Source organism: Schistocerca serialis, chromosome 1 (genome assembly GCF_023864345.2).
Source record: "Schistocerca serialis cubense isolate TAMUIC-IGC-003099 chromosome 1, iqSchSeri2.2, whole genome shotgun sequence".
In the NCBI taxonomy this organism is placed as follows: domain Eukaryota; kingdom Metazoa; phylum Arthropoda; class Insecta; order Orthoptera; family Acrididae; genus Schistocerca; species Schistocerca serialis.
The window spans coordinates 661,161,340-661,184,412 of NC_064638.1; the positions used below are offsets into that span (position 1 = coordinate 661,161,340).

At 45.0% G+C, this 23,073-nt stretch overlaps 1 protein-coding gene across 1 annotated transcript in view; it reads left to right on the top strand.

The window, feature by feature from the left end:
- LOC126479545 (cleft lip and palate transmembrane protein 1-like protein) overlaps positions 1-23,073 on the top strand; it is a 165,184-nt gene that overhangs the window by 25,181 nt on the left and 116,930 nt on the right. Inside the window, exon 2 of the mRNA XM_050103793.1 lies at positions 21,994-22,091. Coding sequence (XP_049959750.1) covers positions 21,994-22,091 — 98 coding nt within the window. The remainder of the gene's footprint in view (positions 1-21,993; positions 22,092-23,073) is intronic.

Sequence of the window (23,073 nt, forward strand, 5' to 3'; positions counted from 1 at the left end):
CACCAGAAATCCAGCACGGTAGCCAGCCCGTTGTGGTGGGGTCGTCATGTACCCTCTAGGTTGTAGCCCCCTGACAACACAGGGATCGTACTGCTGATACCTGAGCTGCACCCTCCCCACGTTGGCCAAGGAGTAGATGCCCGTCTCCTTGGGGCATCAGGACTCCCGGCAATGGTCATCCTGCCAGGTGGCCCTTGCTGCGGCTGGGTGGCGCCCGTGGGGAGAGCCCCTGGTCAGAGTGGGTGGTATCGGGGCGGACGTTTCGCAGATGAAACGTCAACACGTATCAGGTCGCTCTGCGGCCGAGTCTTTCAAAAGAAAAGGTACCGTTTCTAGTTCTGGTTCTCCTGCCCTTTCCCTCTTGGCCACTGCATGGGAGGAGGGACAGGCCCGCCGGCTTGGGGCGAAGTACTTCCCCCACTATTTGGTCTGTTCTCGAACCGATGGGGGGACGTTCGCCACCTCCAAGCCCATGTTCTTTGTTCAGCACATTGAGGACGTCTTCGGGGAAATCGAGGCTCTCAGCAAGATGCGATCAGGGTCCGTTCTTATCAAGACCACCTCCGCCACACAGTCGGCGGCGCTCCAGGCGTGCGACCGCCTAGGGGACATCCCAGTATCCATTGTCCCACATCTGGCACTAAATAGGACGCAGGGGGTTATTTTTCATCGTGACCTCCTGCTACAATCTGATGAGGAGCTCAGGGCCAACCTGGAGCGCCGCGGTGTGCATTTCGTCCGGCGAGTCCAGCGTGGCCCCAAAGACCGTCGCATTGACACCGGGGCCTTTATCCTCGCCTTCGAGGGGGACGTTCTCCCGGAGAAGGTAAAGGTGATGTGCTACCGGTGCGACGTGCGACCTTACGTCCCGCCTCCTATGCGCTGTTTTAGGTGTTTGCGCTTTGGGCAAATGTCGTCACGGTGTGAGGCTGAGCCCCTTTGTGGCGATTGTGGACGTCCTCTTCGTGAGGAACATACATGCACCCCACCACCTCGGTGCATTAATTGTCCTGGCGTCCACTCGCCTAGATCCTCAGACTGCCCCGCCTATCAGAAGGAGAAGAAGATACAAGAAATCAAAACTTTGGATCGGCTCTCTTATTCTGAGGCCAGGAAGAAATATGACCGCCTTCATCCCGTGCCATTGACCACTTCGTTTGCCTCAGTTGTGTCCACTCCTTCCGCGGTATCCTCACCCCTATCCTGTCCCCCCTCCGCCTCCTCCGCCCATCAGGGGGCTCTGCCTCCGCCCCCCAAATCCCTCCCTTCCAAATCCTCCTCCCCCGTGGCCCCCACCCCCTCTGCCCCAGGGGCCACCCTTCCTCCTCCTCCTCCCCCCCCCCCCCCTCCCCACGCCACCTGAGAAGCGATCCTCTTCTCAGGCGTCCATCGGGGAAACGTTCCAGACCCCAGCTTCCGAGGTCCGGCGTTCCAAAACGGACCCCGCGCATGAGGACCTTCTTCGGGTCCAGCCCACCACCCCTGTGCCTCCTCGGCCTTCAAAGAAGGCCTCCAAGAAGAAGTTTCTATCCCCCTCTCCACCCCGGCGCGTTTCGTCTGACGCTTCATCCGTGAGTCGCTGCTCCCGGCCGTCCTCAGTTTCGCTGGGGTGCTCTGCTGCCAGGCGCTCCGCCGGCCTTTCGTCGGCAAATGATGCGGCCCCTCCTACACAATCAGGGACAGCGGCCGCAGCTGGCGACGAGTCGATGGAACCGGATCCGCCTCCCGTCGGTTGTAGCGTTGTTCCCTCGCAACCTGGCCCTCCGCGGCCATCGAGGTGACCAGCTCTTCCCCCGTCTCGTTCCTCAACTTTTTGACTAGCGATGGCGTTGTTTCATTGGAACATAAGAGGTATTCGATCTAATCGGGAGGAATTACAACTGCTCCTCCGCCTGCACTGTCCGCTCGTCCTTGGTCTCCAGGAAACCAAGTTGCGCCCGACTGACCGTATTGCCTTTACCCACTATACCTCGGAGCGGTATGACCTCACCCCTGTGGACGGTATCCCAGCTCATGGTGGGGTCATGTTGCTCGTTCGGGACGATGTCTATTACCATCCCATCCCATTGACCACCCCACTCCAAGCAATAGCTGTCCGCATTACTCTTTTTGCTTTTACTTTTTCAGTTTGTACCATCTACACTCCACCGTCATCTGCTGTTAGTCGGGCTGACATGATGCACCTGATCGTTCAGCTTCCCCCGCCGTTCTTATTGTTTGGCGACTTCAATGCCCATCATCCCCTTTGGGGCTCTCCTGCATCCTGTCAAAGAGGCTCACTCTTGGCGGATGTCTTCAACCATCTCAATCTTGTCTGCCTCAATACCGGCGCCCCGACTTTCCTCTCGGACTCTACTCATACCTACTCCCACTTGGACCTCTCGATCTGTTCTACCACTCTTGCCCGTCGGTTCGAGTGGTATGTCCTTTCTGACACCTATTCGAGCGACCACTTCCCCTGTGTCGTTCGTCTCCTGCACCACACCCCGTCCCCACGTCCTTCGAGCTGGAACATACTGAAAGCTGACTGGGGACTTTACTCCTCCCTGGCGACCTTTCCGGACCACGATTTTCCCAGTTGTGACAGTCAGGTCGAATACCTCCCGGCTGTTATTATCAATGCTGCCGAACGTTCCATTTCTCGTACTACTTCTTCTTCACGTCGCGTTTCCGTCCCCTGGTGGAACGAGGCTTGTAGGGACGCTATCCGTGCTCGACGACGTGCTTTACGCACCTTTCGCCGCCATCCTACGTTGGCGAATTGCATTGAATACAAATGACTCCGAGCGCAATGCCGTAGAATCATCAAAGACAGCAAAAAAGCTTGTTGGGCCTCTTTCACCAGCTCCTTTAACAGTTTTACTCCCTCTTCCGTCGTTTGGGGTAGCCTGCGCCGGCTGTCGGGCATTAAGGCCCACTCCTCGGTACCTGGCCTGACCTCAGGTAATGAGGTCCTTGTTGATCCTGTGGCTGTCTCCAACGCCTTTGGCCTCTTTTTCGCGGAGGTTTCAAGCTCCGCCCATTACCACCCTGCCTTCCTTCCCAGGAAAGAGGCAGAAGAGGCTCGGCGACCTTCCTTCCACTCGCTGAATCTGGAAACTTATAATGCCCCCTTTACTATGCGGGAACTCGAATGTGCGCTTGCACTGTCCCGATCCTCTGCTCCGGGGCCAGATGCCATTCACGTTCAGATGCTGGCACACCTTTCTCCGGCGGGCAAAAGCTTCCTTCTTCGTACCTACAATCGCGTGTGGACTGACGGTCAAGTCCCCAGGCGTTGGCGTGACGCCGTTGTTGTTCCTATACCCAAACCCGGGAAGGATAGACACCTTCCTTCTAGTTACCGCCCCATTTCTCTTACAAGCTGTGTCTGTAAGGTGATGGAGCGCATGGTTAATGCTCGGTTAGTCTGGATTCTTGAATCTCGACGACTACTTACTAATGTCCAATGTGGCTTTCGTCGCCGCCGCTCCGCTGTTGACCACCTTGTGACCTTGTCGACATTCATCATGAACAACTTTTTGCGAAGGCGCCAAACGGTAGCCGTGTTCTTCGACTTGGAGAAGGCTTATTATACCTGTTGGAGAGGAGGTATCCTCCGCACTATGCACAGGTGAGGCCTACGCGGTCGCCTGCCCCTTTTTATTGATTCCTTTTTAACGGATCGAAAGTTTAGGGTACGTGTGGGTTCCGTATTGTCCAACGTCTTCCTCCAGGAGAACGGAGTGCCTCAGGGCTCCATCTTGAGCGTAGCCCTTTTTGCCATCGCGATCAATCCAATTATGGATTGCATTCCACCTAATGTCTCAGGCTCTCTCTTCGTCGATGACTTCGCGATCTACTGCAGTGCCCAGCGAACATGCCTCCTGGAGTGCTGCCTTCAGCATTGTCTAGACAGCCTCTACTCATGGAGCATGGCAAATGGCTTCCGGTTCTCTGAAGAGAAGACGGTTTGTATCAACTTTTGGCGATACAAAGCGTTCCTGCCGCCATCCTTACATCTCGGTCGTGCTGTTCTCCCATTCGTGGACACAACTAAGTTTCTAGGGCTCACATTGGACAGGAAACTGTGTTGGTCTCCACATGTCTCTTATTTGGCGGCCCGTTGTACACGTTCCCTTAATGTCCTCAGAGTTCTTAGCGGTTCATCTTGGGGAGCGGATCGCACTGTCCTGCTTCGCTTTTATCGGTCCATAGTCCGGTCGAAGCTGGATTATGGGAGCTTCGTCTACTCGTCCGCTCAGCCATCCCTCTTACGCCGGCTCAACTCCATCCACCATCGGGGGATACGTCTTGCGACCGGAGCCTTCTACACTAGTCCTGTCGAGAGTCTTTATGCTGAAGCTGCAGAGTTACCATTGACCTACCGGCGCGACGTACTGCTGTGTCGGTATGCCTGTCGGCTGTTGTCTATGCCCGACCACCCCTCTTACAAGTCCTTCTTCGCCGATTCTCTCGACCGTCAGTACGGGTTGTATGTGTCTGCCCTGCTGCCCCCCGGAGTCTGCTTCCGTCGCCTGCTTCGACAATTGGATTTTGCCCTCCCTACCACCTTCAGAGAGGGTGAGAGCCCGACACCACCTTGGCTCCAGGCTCCGGTTCATATTTATCTCGACCTCAGCTCACTCCCGAAGGAGGGTACTCCGGCTGCAGTGTATTGCTCACGGTTTGTCGAACTTCGTGCTCGCCTTGCCGGTCACACCTTTATTTACACCGATGGCTCCAAAACTGACGATGGTGTCGGCTGTGCCTTTGTCGTCGGGGCCGCCACCTTTAAATACCGGCTCCTCGACCAATGTTCGAGCTTTACGGCCGAGCTTTTTGCTCTCCATCAGGCCGTTCAGTATGCCCGACGCCACCGCCATTCATCGTACGTACTCTGCTCTGACTCACTCAGTGCTCTTCAGAGCCTTGGAGCTCCCTATTCGGTCCATCCCTTGATTCAGCGGATACAGCAGTCCCTCCATTCTTTCGCTGATAATGGTGGTTCTGTCAGCCTTCTGTGGGTTCCCGGACATGTAGGAGTGCCTGGGAATGAGGCTGCGGATGCTGCAGCCAAGGCTGCAGTCCTCCTGCCTCGGCCAGCCTCCCACTGTGTCCCGTCATCTGACGTTCGTGGGGATGTATGTAAGAGGCTTGTGTCGTTGTGGTGGGATGCTTGGTCATCCCTCCAAGGAAACAAGCTCCGGGCAGTAAAACCTCTCCCAACTGCTTGGACAACATCCTCCCGACCATCTCGGCGCGAGGAGGTCCTTCTGACCAGGTTGCGGATTGGGCATTCCCGGTTTAGCCACCGCTACCTGCTCTCCGGTGACCCAGCCCCGCAGTGCCCTTGTGGTCAGGCATTAACAGTGCGCCATGTTTTATTGTCGTGTCCCCGTTTTAGTCAATTTCGTGTTGTCCTGTCCCTGCCATCTACTTTACCGGATGTTTTAGCTGATAACGCTCGAGCAGCTGCTCGTATTCTGCGTTTTATAACTTTAACTGGCTTGTCCAAAGACATTTAACCTTTTTACTTATTTTATCTGCATCTTTGTCAGGTCCTTCTGGTGTCCCCCCATCCCCTTGAGTTTTAACAGATTCCATGTGCTCTAACAACAGTGACTGGGCGCTAATGACCTCAGCAGTTGAGCGCCGTTAAACCCAAAAAAAAAAAAAAAAAAAAAAAAAAAAAAAAAAAAAAAAAAAAAAAAAAAAAAAAAAAAGATGCTGAAACACCTTTCAGTGCACTGCAAGCGACGCCTCCTCGACCTGTACAACCATCTCTGGGTCGAGGGTGAGTTTCTGTCGCAATGGCGGGAGAGCATTGTCATCCCCGTTTTGAAACCGGGCAAGAACCCTTTGGAGGTGGACAGCTACCGCCCCATTAGCCTCACCAACGTTCTTTGCAAGCTTCTCGAACGAATGGTGAGCCGGCGCTTGAATTGGGTACTGGAGTCTCGGGGCCTTCTGGCTCCATCTGAGGGTGGGTTCCGTAAAGGTCGCTCTGCCGCCGACAATCTGGTGAGCCTGGAGTCGGCCATCCGTACTGCCTTTGCCCGCCGTCAGCACCTGGTCGCTGTCTTTTTCGACATGCGGAAGGCGTGTGATACGACATGGCATCATCACATCCTTTCCACGCTTCATGGGTGGGGTCTTCGGGGCCCTCTGCCGATCTTTATCAGGAATTTTCTGTCGTATCGTACCTTCCGCGTGCAAGTCGCGGCCTCATCTAGTTCCTCCCACGTCCGGGAGACCGGTGTGCCACAGGGTTCTGTTTTAAGTGTCTGCCTGTTTTTAATAGCCATTAACGGGATCGCTGTGGCCGTGGGAAATTCTGTCTCCGCTTCCCTGTATGCTGATGACTTCTGCCTTTACTACAGCTCTACTGGCACTGCAGCTGTTGAACGTCAGCTACAGGGCGCTATCCGCAAGGCGCAGTCTTGGGCTGTAGCTCATGGGTTCCAGTTTTCGGCAGCCAAGACCTGCGTTATGCATTTCTGCCGGCTACGTACTGTCCACCCGGAGCCGTGGCTTTATCTTGCCGGTGAACTTCTTTCAGTGGTGGAATCACACAGGTTTTTGGGGGTGGTTTTCGATGCCCGGTTGACTTGGCTGCCTCATATCCGGCAGCTTAAATGGGCGTGTTGGCGGAATCTAAATGCTCTGAGATGCTTGAGCCACACCCGCTGGGGCGCCGACCGATCTACCCTGTTGCGGCTCTACCAGGCGTTAATCCAGTCCCGTCTGGATTTTGGGAGCCTGGCTTATGGCTCAGCATCCCCATCTGCGTTGCGGGTGCTGGACCCCATTCTCCACAGCGGGATACGCCTTGCCACTGGTGCTTTCCGCACCAGCCCTGTGGACAGCATACTAGTGGAGGCAGGTGTCCCTCCACTGCGGTTACGACGCCAACAATTACTGGCTGCTTATGCTGCCCATGTTTCGTCCATCTGCCAGTCCGTCGGCCCCGGTCGGGTTGTCCGATCGCCGTACGCATCAAGGAGCTTCTCTCCAGGCTTGGGTTTTTCCCTGTTCTACCTCCTTTCCGGGCACCTCTGCACACACCCCCGTGGTGTGTTCCTCGCCTTTGCCTTCGGTTCGACTTGGCACAGGGCTCGAAGGACTCAGTCCCTCGTGAAGCCTTCCGCCACCGCTTTTATTCCATCCTGGCCATGTATCAGGGCTCTGGAATTGTCTACACTGACGGTTCGATGGTTGCTGGTCGTGTCGGGTAGGCGCTAACTCTAGGGGACCATTCTGAACAACGTTCCTTGCCGGATGGCTGCAGTGTTTACACTGCTGAGCTGGTCGCCATCTTTTGTGCCCTAGAGTATATCCGCTCCTGCTCAGGTGAGTCCTTCGTTATCTGTAGCGATTCCCTGAGCGGTTTACGAGCTCTTGACCAGTGTTTTCCTCGTTCTCGTCTGGTGATGGCTATCCATGAGTCCCTGCATACTCTTGCGCGTTGCGGCCGCTCTGTGGTCTTTGTGTGGACCCCCGGTCACGTCAGCATCCTGGGCAATGAACATGTTGACCGCCTGGCCAAACAGGCCACCAGTGAACCCACCCTGGACGTTGGCTTCCCGGAGACTGATTTGCGGGCAGTCTTCCGCCGCGCAGTTCTCTCGCTTTGGGACACTGAATGGCGCAATCTGCCCATGCCAAACAAACTCCGTTCTCTCAAGGCGACGACGCGTGTGTGGCAGTCATCCGTGCGAGTCGCTCGCAGAGATTCAGTTGTTCTTTGTCGGCTCTGCATTGGCCACACCCAACTGTCTCACAGTTATTTATTGCGTCATGCGGACCCGCCACTCTGTCGCTGTGGGGCGGTTTTGACGGTGGTGCACATTTTATTAACTTGTCCGCTTTTAACTGTGCTCAGGCAGACATTTGCGCTGCCTCATACGCTCCCTGCCCTTTTACTAAATGACACTGCCATGGTGGACTTAGTTTTGCCTTTTATTCAGGCAGGGGGTTTTTATGGTTTAATATGAGTGTTTATGTTTTTTAGTGTTGATTCTGGCTTTTAGCCTCTGCTGTTAAACTGAGTTTTTAATGTGTTCTTGGTGGTTGGCTTTTGCTCTTTTTTTCTCTATGGTCAGCCAACCACCGTCACCCTCTGTGTGTTTAAATTTGTTTTGTCTGATCTCCGTCGGAGTCTTTCTCGTCCTGTCTCGTCTGACGTCTTTCCTGCTGTTCGTTTTTTATTCTCTTTGGGCGGTTTTAATTTTTTTGGAAAAAGGGACCGATGACCTTTGCAGTCTGGTCCCTTTAATCCCACAAACCAACCAACCAACCAACCAACCAACCTCTGTGGACACAGTCTCCCACAGATGTGCCTGGTGTCTCCCTGAATGTTGTTATGTTCACTGACCCAGATGCTGCCACCAAACATTTTACTATGTGTTTTGCTAGAGCCTCTAGCTGTTATCAGCTGCATTTAGTGTCCCCAAAGAACAGGTGGAGTGAATTCACTTACCTTTCACTACATGTCGCCTGGAGCCATATAGTGTTCCATTCAGTGAATGGGGATTCCTCGGTGTCCAAGACCTTTGCTGTGACGTGACTCCAAGGCCAGTCTGCATCCACAGCTAAATGCTCAAATACTAGTAATGGATTGCCAATGTCGTTCTTGCCATTTTCAGCTGTATCAGGGATGAGAGTGAGTACACATCTCGGTGACAAGAAATCGTGATTGTCTCAGTACTGAAATCAGGTAACTACCCCCTTGAGATGGATAGTGATTGCTCAGTTAGTCTCACTAATATTCTCTGCAAGTTGCTCAAACATATGGTGAGCTAGTGGCTGTGTTGGTACCTTGAGTCATGGGGTCTTTTGGCTTTGTCCCAGCTTGGTTTTCATCAAGGCCATTGTACTGCCAACAATTTGATCTGCCTGGAGTCTGCTATCTGATCAGATTTTCCTGGCATCAACACCTTACTGCTGTCTTCTTTGACTTGCAAAAAGGCTTGTGACACCACATGGTGTCATCATATCCTCGTTACCCTACATGAGCTGGATATCCAGGACAAACTCCCAATGGCCGGCCGAAGTGGCCGTGCGGTTAAAGGCGCTGCAGTCTGGAACCGCAAGACCGCTACGGTCGCAGGTTCGAATCCTGCCTCGGGCATGGATGTTTGTGATGTCCTTAGGTTAGTTAGGTTTAACTAGTTCTAAGTTCTAGGGGACTAATGACCTCAGCAGTTGAGTCCCATAGTGCTCAGAGCCAAACTCCCACTCCATGTCTGGAACTTCTTGTCACCCCTCATATACAAAAGAATGGGGTCCAATGGGGTTCTTTATTGAGTGCCCGTTTTTCTAGGGGGTAACAGTGATGTAGCTGCTGCTGTGGGGTCTACAGTGTCACCCTCCCTGATGCTGATGAATTTTGCATTTACTTTTGCTGCTTCACTGTGGGTGTTGCTGAATGTCGACTGCAGGGTGCTGTTCAGAAGCCATAGTTCTGACCTCTCATCTGTGGATTTTGGTTTTCAGCCACCAAGACATGTGTCTTACTTTCGTTGCCATCATACTCTCCATCCATGACCAGAACTCTTCCTCGATGGCGAACTGCTCAGTGTGATGGGGTCTTACTGCTTAGGACTGGTCTTTAATGCCCAGTTGCATAGCTTCCCCATCTTTGCCAACTTGAATGAATGTGCTGTCTCAGTAAGACCAGCTTATGTGCATTCCGCTGTATACTTTGGTGGCTTTACAGAGCTCTGATCCTGTCTTGTTTTGATTATTGGTGTCTGGGATATAGCTCGGCATTGCCTTCACCATTTCGAATGCTTGACCTGATACACCATTGTAGGGCCAACTTGTGACCGTTCTTTTTGGACCAGCCCTGTGAATAGCCTACTTGCAGAGGCTGAGGTCCCTCCACTACAGATCAGGCACCAATAACTGCTGCTCAGCTATGTAATGCACATTTGCTGCTCCCGTTAGAATCCAAACTATTGTGTCGTTTTTCCTGGTAGGGAGATCTGTCTCCCACACAGTGGCCCAGGGCTAGAGTCACAATCGCAGTTAGCATGCAGTGTCTCTGCTCTGGACTCCAACTTCTCCCTTCTTTGATGCATTTTTGGGTTCAGAAGTGGTATACGCCAGCAGTTCTACAGTCGATGGGAAAACCGGGTTTGCCTACAGACACGCAAGGTACAGTGAACTACACTCCCTGGCGAATGAGTGCAGTGTCCATCACTCGAGCCCGTAGTCACATTCGTTCTTGCACCAGTGAGACGTTCTTAATCAAAGTCTTTAAGCTAGTGGCCATTGCTACTCTTGACACCAATGGGTTGCGATTATGCAGGATCTCCTTGCTGCTCTCTGTCGACATGGATGATTGGTTGCCTTTGTCTGACCCCGAAGTCACATTGTGATTCCAGTAAATGAATGTGGTGACCAGTTGGCTAAGTTGGCTAGTGGGATGCTGACTTTGGAGATGGGGTACCAAAATAAGACCTTCGGTTGCCTCTATGCCATCAGCTGTTGAAAGCTTAGACCACGGATTGCTGTGACCTGATATCTCCAGACAAATCCAAACCATCTGCAAGCAATGAAGTGGACTGTGGCCATGTGGCAGTCTTCCCTCAATGTTTCTCACAGGGAATCTGTCGTTCATTGTCGGCTTCGTATTGGGCATGCTTGGATGACCAATGGTCACAGTCTATGACGTGAGGATCTACCACATTGTTGATGTGGTGCCTGTCTGACAGTGGCCCATATCTTACTGGTCTGCCCAATTTTACCACATTATGACAAATCCTTTAACTTGCTCACAAGCTGCCTTTGGTGACAGTGGCTAATATCAAAGTGTCTGATCTGGTTTTATATTTTATTCATGAAGGTTGTTCCTACTCCTCACTGTGAAGTAGGGCACATTGGCCTCAACAGCTGCTTGAGGGGTTGGAAGGGTACCCTACCACCTGCTCTGATCGAGGTTGGCCATGGTTGCCCTTGCTCAGCGGCCTGGCCTGACTCCTGCCATTCCCACCTTTTTAATTCTTCTTGTTCTTTTACATCTGTTGTTGGTTAACTGCCTCGTCATAGATGTTCTCTCTCTTGAGACTTTATCAATTTATCCACATTACTAGTTTTTTTGTGATAATGGAGGGTGAGGAAACACTGGATGTAGAGGGTACATCTCCCATTGCATAACATATCCTGGGGTCCTATGGACTACTTTCTGTGCAGGGCAACTCACCCACTTTCACCCTTACCCCCCTCTCATTTCTACTTGTTACTCTTGGTTTTGTTTATTCTCGCTTACAGTCAAGTTCGTCAGAATTTGTCTTCTGTGTCCTTCCTCTCTGAGGACTCTTTCCTGCTTGATACATATAGTATTAAGGGACTAATGACCTCGTAGATTGGATAGAGAGAGAGAGAGAGAGAGAGAGAGAGAGAGAGAGAGAGAGAGAGAGAAGCACAGTTCTTTTCTAGTTGAGATGTAATGCATTTGCACTATAAAATGAAGACTGCGTTATTTCTCAGTTCCACTCTTGCTGGAGACAGACTTTTTATCTGTTTTGTGATGAGTTTCAGGCAAAGAACAGGGTTGCCACAGGTTCTAGAAATTAGGGAATATCAGGGAATTTCAAACACATCACAGAAATCAGGGAAATATTAGGGAGAGTTGGTAAAAAAAACACTGGAAAAATCTCATTTTTGCCTCAGTAGATGAAGCGGTTTGTTTACTGAGATGTCATGCATCGTCACTGGCTGTGTGCAGCTGAGTATGTGCACCACTTCCCTACTCCACCATTACTATTGCTTCTCTCCTTCCTACCACTCCCCCCAGTAACAGCTGTCGACATGAGGCAGGGCAGCATGAGGAGAGGTTTGTTTGGATCTAATTCGCAGAGACTGTAGCTGCAATGGCCAGAGATGGAGGTCATGTGTGCGTGAGCAGTGATTGTGTGAATGTGTGTGCGTGCTCATTTTTTGACAAAAGCTATGGCCAAAAAATTAGTTGTGAAAGTGAGATTCTTTTCTATGTCCCTGTCTGCCACTCAGCAATCATCTTTATGGTGAGTTACTACCTATCCTCATTATTATTGATTCCAAGTATTTGAACAAGTTATCTGTTGCATGGATTGATTACCATGGTCTCATTTCAACAACATGTTGTCTGTGGCTCGTGAATAGCTGGGGACACGAGTAGATTTCCGCGATGGGCCAAATCCGCAGGCGGTTTCTGCTGGTATCTGTAATAGATCGGGCCTGCTGATTTGAAGCCATTCAGTTCCCACTAATGTGCAGGCCCTGCTCTTCAGATCTAGTCTCACTGATCTGCCTGCAGGCTGGGTCTGTTTGTGTGTGGCGTAATGCAACAGATTTTCATGGTTTATCCGTGGACCCAGACATACATAAAAAAAATCCAGGATGGAATGTTGATATATAACAGTGGGTAATAACCGACAATAATGAACATAGTAGACCGACACTTTATTGGTGGTCACCTACAGTTTTGCTTTACACAATTCTTCCCCACCTTGTACACTTCTTTCAAGAGGCCTATGTTTTTCTGTGGTTATTTCTGAACTCAGTGAAAGTATTTTAAATCTGCCTCGTGACTCCAAGGAAATGCATATTTTTGTCACCAAATGTGTTTCGTTTTATTGAAATAAAATAACGTCATTGGTTTTAATGAAAATCATATATATCATTTGGCTTGCCTTTTCCATCTAAAAACAGTTCATTACAAAAAATGTTGATGTTAGTACTTATAGATTTTTGCTCACATCAAGAAACATTATCTGCTTGTAAGTGTGTTTTTTTAGATATTTTGCTCACATCAGGAAATGCCATCTGCTTGCAATTTTTTTTTTTTTTTTTTTAGATATTTCCTCATTTGCACTATTGTTGTTTGTATCGTAGCTTAACTTACCCTTGAGATCTCAAAATTTGTTATGGAAAATGCTAAAACTTGCCTGGAAATCAAGGAAGTATCAGGGAGTTTCACTTGGGGAAACTTGTGGCAACCCTGAAGAAGGAAAAAATTAAGGAGACCTCTCCATCATAAGTTCTCTCGCTGCTTTCAGTACATAGCGATGTAAGTTTGAAACACTTATGATATTGCACGCTTGATAATGCCAGTTTTTCTTTTTTTTGTTTCTGCCAGGATAAGTTTTAGTTTTTTGTGAATACACAGTTGTGGTACATTAGTTTGCTAACTGGGTTTATTTATGCATCTACTCCATGTGCCACATTACCATTCTAATGGGTTGGTGCATAAGTTCATAGCATTTATCCATAAGTTTAATGAACACAATGGATACACGTAATAGAGACTTTAGTTGTCTGACTGTTTACAGCAGTCGGTCAACGCTGGGGTAAGTTTTTGATTTTGCAACTGTAGAAATCACATGATTTTTAGGTGAAGGACTTGAGCCATTTTTGGAGTGCATTTTCATCTGTAAAGGAAGTCTCTTTAATGTTGTTTGATAGAGTGGAAAAGTTGGAAATCTGAGGGTGCAAGGTCAGACAACAATAGGGTGGGTGTGGTATGTGTAGTGTTTTTTGTCAGTCTAGCAGAATGTGAGCGGGGGTTATCAAGGAGTAGCGTCACTTCATGCAGTGTTCCTGGTCAATGTCCTCTGACTGCATCTGCCAGACATTTCAGATGTTAACAATAAACATTAACACTGATGATTACACCTCGGCAGAGCAATTTGTAGTACATGACACCATCGCTGCTTCACCAGATGCATAACATTAGTTTTTGTAGATGCTTTCAGGCCTTTTTATGGGGAATTGCTGCTTTGTTTGGGCTCAACCATCCCTTTCTTTCCCTTTCTCATCACCAGTAATGATACAGGATAGGAATGGTCAGTGTTGTTCATGAGTCAGTTGATGACTACCAAGCAGAGAGATGCATATATGGCCACCTGCTGATTTTTGTGATTTTAGCTTAGAGCATGTGATACCACTACACTTGATTTTTTAATCCTCCTTATTGCATGCAAATATCACAGTACAGTGGAATGATCACAGTTCATAACATTTGCCAGTTCAAGTCAGGGGAGACTTACCATACGGGATGAGAAGCAGTCTTTGCTTCTCATCTCGTATGGTAAGTTTGCCCTGACCCATGGTTCTGGCTGACTTTCCCAAAATCTACCCCTTTTCCTAGACCTCTTCAGTCCTTTTCCTTCAACCTTCTTCCTTTCCCTTCAACCTGAAGGAGGAGCCACTGGCTCCGAGAGCTTGCCAGTCACAACAGTCTTTTATGTGTGTGTTCTGCCATCGCATGATGTGTAGATTTTTTTTATCTATCCAATTAAATTATATTACCAGCATACTCTTCTTCACACATGAATCCTGAAAGTCATGAATCAAGGTAGGCAGGTAGATGCACGATTTCTTGATATCCAAAAATTGTTTGACTCAGTATCACATCTATGCTTATTGTTGAATGTACAATCATATGTGGTATCAATTGATATTTGTGACTGAATTGAGGATTTCTTGGCAGGGAGCATGCAATGTATTACATTGGATGAAGGGTCATCCACAGATGTAGGAGTAACTTTAGGTGTGCCCCAAGAAAGCATTTTACAATCCTTGCTGTTCATCCTGTATATTAATGACTATGATGTGGTTATATATAATGGAGTACTGTCTGAAAAAAATCTGCATAAATGTTGTTGGATCTTGATAAAATTTCAATGTGGTAGAAAGGTTGGCAACTAGATTTAAAGGTTCAGAAATGTGACATTGTGTGTTTCACAAAATAAAGGAAAAGAGTGGTATCCTTTAACTAGAGTATCAGTGAGCCACAGTTGGAATTGTTCAAATCACATATGTAGGTGTAATATTTTGTGGGCGTATGAAATGTAATGGTCTCTCAGGCTCAGCTGTTGGTAAGGCAGTTGACAGACTTCAGTTCATTGGTAGAAAACTAGGGAAATGCAGTCAGTCTACAAGGGAGATTGCTTACAAAATGTGTGACCCATCCTAGAATTTTGCTTGACTATGTGTAATCCATGCCAAATAATATTAACAAGGTTTATTATTATGAGAAGGAAAGTTGCTACTCACCATATAGCGGAGCTGCTGAGTGACAGATAGGCACAACAAAAAGACTCACTCACTGAGGCAAATGCAACTCACACACACGACTGCGGCCTCAGGCAACTGAAACTGGTTGCCTGAGACTGCTTGTGTGTGTGTGTGTGTGTGTGTGTGTGTGTGTGTGTGTGTGTTTGTGTGTGTGTGTGTTTGTAAATTGTTGACAAAGGCCCTAATGGCCGAAAGCTATAATTTTGAGAGTCTTTTTGTTGTGCCTATCTGTGACTCAGTATCTCCACTATAAGGTGAATAGCAACTTTCCTTCTCATAATATCGTTACATTCCATCCTGGATTTTTCATTGGTTAACAAAATATATTGATTTTATACAAAGAAGGGCAGCACAAATGGTGACAAGTTTCTTTGATCAATGAGAGAATATCATGGAGATGCTAAAGAAACTGAACTGGCAGATTGTTGTAGGTAGAGGCAGACTGTCCCAAGGAAAGCTACTTACATAGTTTCAACAACCAGATTTAAGTGATTGATCTAAGTATATACAACAACCTCTTAGGTATCGCTCCTGTAGGAATCATGAGGACATGATTACAGCTTGTATAGAGATGTTTAAACAATCATTCTTCCTGCACTGATGTAATTGGAATAGGAAGCAGCCCTAATAACAGGTACAATAGGAAATACTCTCTGGAATACACTTCACAGTGATTTGTTAAGTATGGATATACATGCAGATATGCAAATGTCTGCATAACAACAACAAAAGGTGAATTACACACCAAAACCAGTCAAAATCCAAAGAAATCTGGCATGCAACCAGCAGATATGAGCTTAATATAAGGTAAATCTGAAATGGATTTGGATGTATTTGTTGATGAAGCTTTCTCTGTCCAACATGTCACCAAAAAATTGAGAGAGAGGATAAAAGAAAATCCAGCATTGACTAATATCTGCTGTAATGTAAGGGAATGTGAATGGTTTAAGAATACATTTGGGAAAAGTGAAGCTTTTAGCACAAGAGAGATCTTGTGCCTGTGCATACAAGAGATACATTTCAAACCTATTGGCAACCCTGTGTTTAAACGCTCTGCCATCCACAGGAAGTGTGATATAAGACAGAATACATGAGGATGCACTGTCTCTACTCAAGTCCAAATTATTGGGTAGCTTACTTTAATGTACCTCAGAGTGGCTGGTTTATCCTTTTGTTACTGAGTGATTAAACCATCCACAATTAGATGAATCAGATTTGAAATTTTGACTGTGTGTCCATTTCTCTTTTAATATATATCTTTATATTTACTGTCCAAACAGTAGTGGGTGACCTTAAGCAGTAAAAACTAAGATTCTCTACATGAATACTAAAAAAATCCATTATATTTTGGTTACACAATAAATCACATAATGTAAAAGGCTGTCGAGTCAACTATGTGCCTAGGGATCATGGTTAGCATTGCTGTGCATTTTGGGATCATCATAATACAGGACCGCCAGAGGACATCCTAAAAGTTCAAAGAGGGGCAGCCTGTTTAGTGTTATTGTGAAGTAGGGGAGAGAATGCCACAGATTTGATAAAGCGAGTTGGAATGGGAATAATTAATACACAGGTGTGTTGCAGCAAGGTCTCTTCAAAAAATTTCAGTCATCAACTCGGAATACAAAGATATTTTGTTGATTCCTACCTATATAAGAAAAATAGAGAATCATAATAAAGTAAGAGAAATATAATCTTTCACTGAAAGATTTAAGTGTTCATTTTCCCCCCACACTATTAGAGATTGTAATGGTTGAGAAATAGCCTGAAAGAGGTTCTGTTAACCCTCTACTAAGCACTTAAGTGTAAATTGCAGAATAGTTGTGAAGATGCTGATTTAAACTGAGACTCTAGTTTTTATTCAAGCACTTTTAACAGCTGTGTATGGAACTGGTACCTAGCATTCACTTGTTCTAACAGTGGTTGGCACTTTCCCTATTTTTAATAGTGGTCATCCAGACATGTGTACCTGGAAATAACTTTTGGCAACTTTTTCAGCTGATTTTTGTTGTATTTAATGTTTTGTTATGGCCATATTGTAAAGTTCTGTTTACATATGAGAAAAAGACAAGAATATGCTTGTAGACGTGCATGTTTCTGTACATGATTTTTGTTATCCATTTTAATATATTCTCAGACAGTCATCCAACGCACTAATATGTTTCCATAGGCCATTGTCAACAGAAGATTGCTTATGAGGAGACTTTAACCACACTAAGTGTTTAGTTCACTTTTTGAGAGAGCCCTGACATCCATGTTTTGAGTGCTCTGAAATCAGTATCGACATCATCATCCATTTGTTGTTCTGTGATATTCCCTGAATCTGTCCTTAAGGATTCACTCCTCAAATCAATTCACTTTTGTAGGTTTGTGCGATCTTGATGGCACTAGAGCAGATGAAGACTATCATAGATTGAATGTATCTCATCTGCTTTGACTTTTCAACTGTCTGGCAACTGGTTTAGCAATTGTACTCAGTAGACAAGCAAGTACAGGCTATCCAGGACTGCTACTCCACCCTCAGAGTCAGGGAGAAGAGTAATTCTGTTGGGTACACTTGAACATTGGAATTTGAGGAAATAGAAGTGAGGAGAGAGAGAGAGAGAGAGAGAGAGAGAGAGAGAGATATGAAATTCACTGCAGAACTTCCTGCTGCTCTCCTGTGTGCTGTCTCAAAACATTTTCCACTTTATTGTCATTGCTATTTAAAACAGTGGACAGATTGTTAGCAAGAAAATGCAGAAAATGGTCATTAGAGTGAAAATCACAAAGGACAGTGTCAGCTAGTGAGGGAGAGCAAAGTGACAGGGTAGTGGCTGTGGCTGAACCATTAGCAGTGCAGAAGACTGCAACCAAAGACTTAAGTTACATCACGGAAGACACTCATTGCAAAACTTTCTTGGTAAGTGATTTGTAGAATGTGATCCACAAATGTGAAATTTCCCTAGTCTGTCAATATGTTCTTTTGCAGAACAGAGACTATTTTATTAATAATGTGAGCCGTTGAGATACTTCACAGCAGCATGCAGTATTTGTTTAATACTGCTGAAAATACAATCACAGGTGATACTGATCTGTGTAGCTCACAATATTTGGAGGCCCAATTTTTTTGGGAAGAAGTTTTACGTAAACGTATTTGCTTCTGTCGGGGAAATGTGTCCTGTTACATTACTGCATTAACCCTTTCATGGGCAATGGGAAGACATATTCCCTCATACTTTAATGTCCTCCAGGGGCCAAAGGATTTGACATTTCCACATTTAGCCGGTGCTGCCATCTGTAGACTAGAATTAGAAACACATGACAATTCCTGCTGCCACCAGCAGTCACTCTGGCAACAATTGACAGAGTATTATATGTCTGCTAAGCTCAATCTCTTGGCAAGTGGACTCAGTTTGATGTAATTTCGTGATTTTGTTTGTATATCTGCAGATAATGGCATTTGTAAGTAACTCCACAGTACTTATTCAATATTTTATGCAATTTTCTTCATGTTGAGGCATGAAAGAAATTTTCCAGTCAATTCTAACATGTCAAAAATATGTTGTAAACATGTGGGAATATTTGCTCCCAAGGCTCAAGTTGGCCATACGTCTGCCACAATTTCAAACTTTTAGTGTAGACAATAGGTCTGTTTACTGATGTGTTACTACACATATTCACTTAGCTTTGGTATTACGCATTACAGAATTACTTTACTAGAAAGGAAGACGTGCTAGAATATCTCTTCTCACTTCCTGAAAATGAGTCAGCTTCTGACATTGAATCAGACGATGTTCCAACAGATGAGGACAGTAATATACTGAGCATCCACCCACAATCTCCTGCTACTTTTCAGAAACAAGTGCCTTCAGTAGGAGACTACGTTTCAGTCCTTGGAATGTGTTCAGTCTTTGCAGGTTCTCCCACAGAGTCCAAAAAAATTCCAGCTTTGAGTGATAGTGATGAGAGTGCTGAAACTGATTGGGATGAAACACTACCTAAGTGTTTAGACATAGAATCTATTAGAGAAAGCATTCTCTAAAATGAATCATCCATATGAGTATTTTCTTGAGATCTTCAATGAAAATATCATTCAGAATATTGTTGAACAAACAAACTTGTATGCATCCCAAGATTGACACAATTTTCAACTGAGCTCTGAAACACCTGTAAGAACAAAGAACTGGGTGGACACGACACACTCTGAAATAAAAGCATTTATCGGGTTGCTTATCATTATGGACATCCACAAATCGCCACACTTATCGAATTACTGGAGTTCAGATACCTTTCTGCATGTTGAATCAGTGTCGAAAGTGATGACTTTAAAAAGTTCAAAAAGTTTTAGAAAACCTTCATCTGAATGATAATTCGAAGGCAGTGGGGAAGGGTGCTCATGGATATGAAACTAAATAAAGTGAGGCCCTTGACTGATGCCCTAAATGTTAACTTCTTAGAGGCATATATATAATCATTCAGGCAGGTAATGTATTGATGAAGCTTTGTTACCTTTCAAGGGAAGATTGAGCATAAAACAATGTATGCCCATGAAGCCTATAAAAAGATGTTTCAAGGTCTGGCGCCTGGCTGATGCTAAGACAGGCTATCTACTGAAGTTCCAGATCTAGTGTGGAAAAGAGGAAGACAATATTGCTAATATTCCTCTTGGTGATAGGGCTGTACTTGCATTGTGTTCGTCTTTGAAAAACAGTAGATTTATTGTCGCATTTGACAACTATTTCACTTCGTATACCATAATGAAAACACTTCTGGATAGTGGAATATATTCTGTTGGTACTGTCAGAGTCAACAGAAAAGGTCTTACAGAAATGATGAAGAAAAATGACAGACTTTCACAAGGTGAGTTCAAGGTGCAGATAAAAGACTCAGCCATTGTGATAAGGTGGCAAGACACAAGAACAATTACAGTTTTGTCTACAGCAACATCTCCCACGGGTGTAACATTCATTTCCAGAAACAAAAGAGGTTGTTCCATATGTAGCATTGCTGTCCAAGTGCCATAAGTTTGTACAACAGTGTAATGGGTGGTGGGGATCTCTTTGACCAGAAACGAGAATGGTATGAAGGTGGATGGCAATTGCTAAAATGATGGTACAGAATTTTTTTTCTGGTTGATGCATTTATTACGCATGCACACAGTCACGGGAAATCGAGAGTAGCTAACATTCCATTTACAGTTGGCAAGAGAATTACTGTCAGGATTCTCATCAAGGAAAAACAATAATTTTATGACAGAAAGTGGAAAATAGTTCTTTAAGAATATCTATTGCCTTCGCAAGAGTCAACCTGCATCCTACCTTAAACGTAACTGTAATAGGCAGGCCTGTAACTTTATAAATTTTGTACACAATACAACCATCTTACTAGTCACACAATGATTTCTGGAGAGAAATCACTATCTTCAGGCTGGACAATTTTAATTACTGCATTTGTGCTGAACTATTCGACATCAGTTAAATTAAAATTATAGCATTGTGTCCTTTAGCACAGTGACTGAAATTACACACAAACTTCTCACATTTATAGTTTTCCAACCCCTATGAGATTGAAATCATATACGATATCAGAGAGTAGAATTTTTATTACTGCAAAATGGAACAGGACAGCACAAATGAAGTAATAATAAAATTTACCAACTAAAGAGAAAACAATTTCAGAAAATTAAAAAATGGCTCAACATGACTGCTCATTTGTATTGTGTATGAAACACTACAGCTACAAATGTTCATTAAAAATCTCTACAATCCCTGATTATCATCCATGCCTATATCACTTCTCATTGTCATTGCATTCCATATACTTCTGAATTTGGTTGCCCACTTCTTACTTTTGCCCATCAAATGAATGTGTTATTGTGTGTGTGTGTGTGTGTGTGTGTGTGTGTGTGTGTGTGTGTGTGTGTGTGTGTGTGTGTGTGTGTTACTTTTTCAGTCAGTTTGTTTAGAACTTTAAAGGAGTTTTTGTATATATTGATTTTTTCTTGATTGTTTGAAGCTTGTAATTCAGTGTATAACCCTCTTTTTCTGTAATTGATTATTTTGATGTCAACAGTAATTCATGGCTTCATAACCTGTGAAAAATTAACTGCAACTCATTTTGCAATATTGTCTGTAAGGCAATGGGAAGTATATATTTCAAGTGTGTATTAGAAGTGAGTTGACCTTTTCAGATATAATTTTAAATGGGTAATTGGTTTGTTATCTTCAACATCATATATTTAAAATATCAAAATTTCCATTATTGACCAGAACTGTGATTGCACATATTGATCTGCACAGACTCAATATCTCCCCTTTGTACAACCTTGAATTCCAGTTTTTCAGTTTAGTGACAATGTATTCTTGTATGGTGTATGTATATTTATGGGAAACATTTTTAGCCTTTATTAAATGTCCTGGTTAGATGAGAGATTAATATTATTCTATTTTAGTGCATTGGTCTTGCTTTCTATCACAGTTTATATTTTTATGCTACAGCTATGATTCAGTTTCAGTACTAATCAAAGTGGAGCAGTTGTTAAGGCACTGGATTCAAATACAGAAGTAGTAGGGTTTAAATTCCGGTTCACCCTCCAGACCTAGATTTTTCACGGCTTCACTAAATTGCTGAAGACAAATACTGGGATGGTTCCTTTGAAAAGGGCAAGGCTGATTTCAGTTTCTACCCATATCCAATCAGTGGTGCTGCTTAATCTCTGATAACATCATTGTGACTAGGATGCTAAGCCCTAATCTTCCTTAGGTCTGTTTTAGTTTGTAATTAAATGTTCTTTTTTTCTTTCACCTTGTAAAAAGGGACTGCTATACATCAGTATTTCATGCTTGGGATAAATGTGTCATTTAGCAGTTTGCATGTCATTATTTAGCAGATGATGATTCCACTAATGTAATTATTTGACTGTTACATGTCATGTTGAATCTGAAAAAAGTTTTGTGTGTGTTACAGCTGGCATTGTTCACATCAGTGAAACCTCACCCAAGTTTAAAAGATGTGAAATTCGTTGAATCATGGCGTGACTTCAATTACACTTTTCCAAAGGCAAAGTAAGACAGTTTACTCTATGTAATAAATTTTCTGTTTATTTATGTGGTTATATGTATATTTTGTGAACATTAAATACTGTTAATCTAGTTAATGGTGACTGTTAAAGAGTGATCATTTTAAATATCTATATTAAGTATATTTAACAGTATTATGAAAAGGATAGTTGCTACTCACCATATGGTGGAGATGCTGACACACACACACACACACACACACACACACACACACACACACACACACACATACTCGCACGCGCGGCCACAGTCTCCGGCTGCTGAGGCCAGGAAGTGTATTTAAAAATTTTATGAGCCAATTTAAATTTATTTGATGTGTTGACTGCAGATATTGTGGAGTGAAATTAGGTTCAGATCTGTCTCCTTGCACGTAGTCTTTCTAAATATTACTGCTCCTAAGTTTCATTGTTGTAACTTTTGTGCCTAGTATAAGATTGTTAGTTGCTTTAGCTATAATTACAAGTCTTCTAAAAATAGACAATTCAGAATGGAATAACAACAATATGGAAAGGATAGATTGCTACTCACCACATAAAGGGGGTGTTGAGTCACAGACAGGCACAATGAAAAAGGATGCTACATATATTCAGGGAGGACTTAGTCTGATAGCTGAATATATGTAGCATTCTTTTTCATTGTGTTCATCTGTGACTCAGTGCCTCTTCTTTCCATATTACTATAACATTTCAGTTGTCAGAGTGGTACTAGGAAGCTTAGCATTCTGTTTTTCAAATACAGTGAAACTGCTCTTTTGTGATATAGGCAAACCAGTCATTAGAGAGGAAGTAATCATCTTTGATATTGTGATTATTTTGATAATGTAATCCCAATACCTTGTTTCATATCAATGATCCTAGAATTCCGTGGCTCCATCATCAGGTTGAAATGCTGACCAAAGAGCAGCAGCTCTTCCGTATGCTATTTATTAGCAACTGCTATGCACTATTGTTTATAGGAAACAGTAACT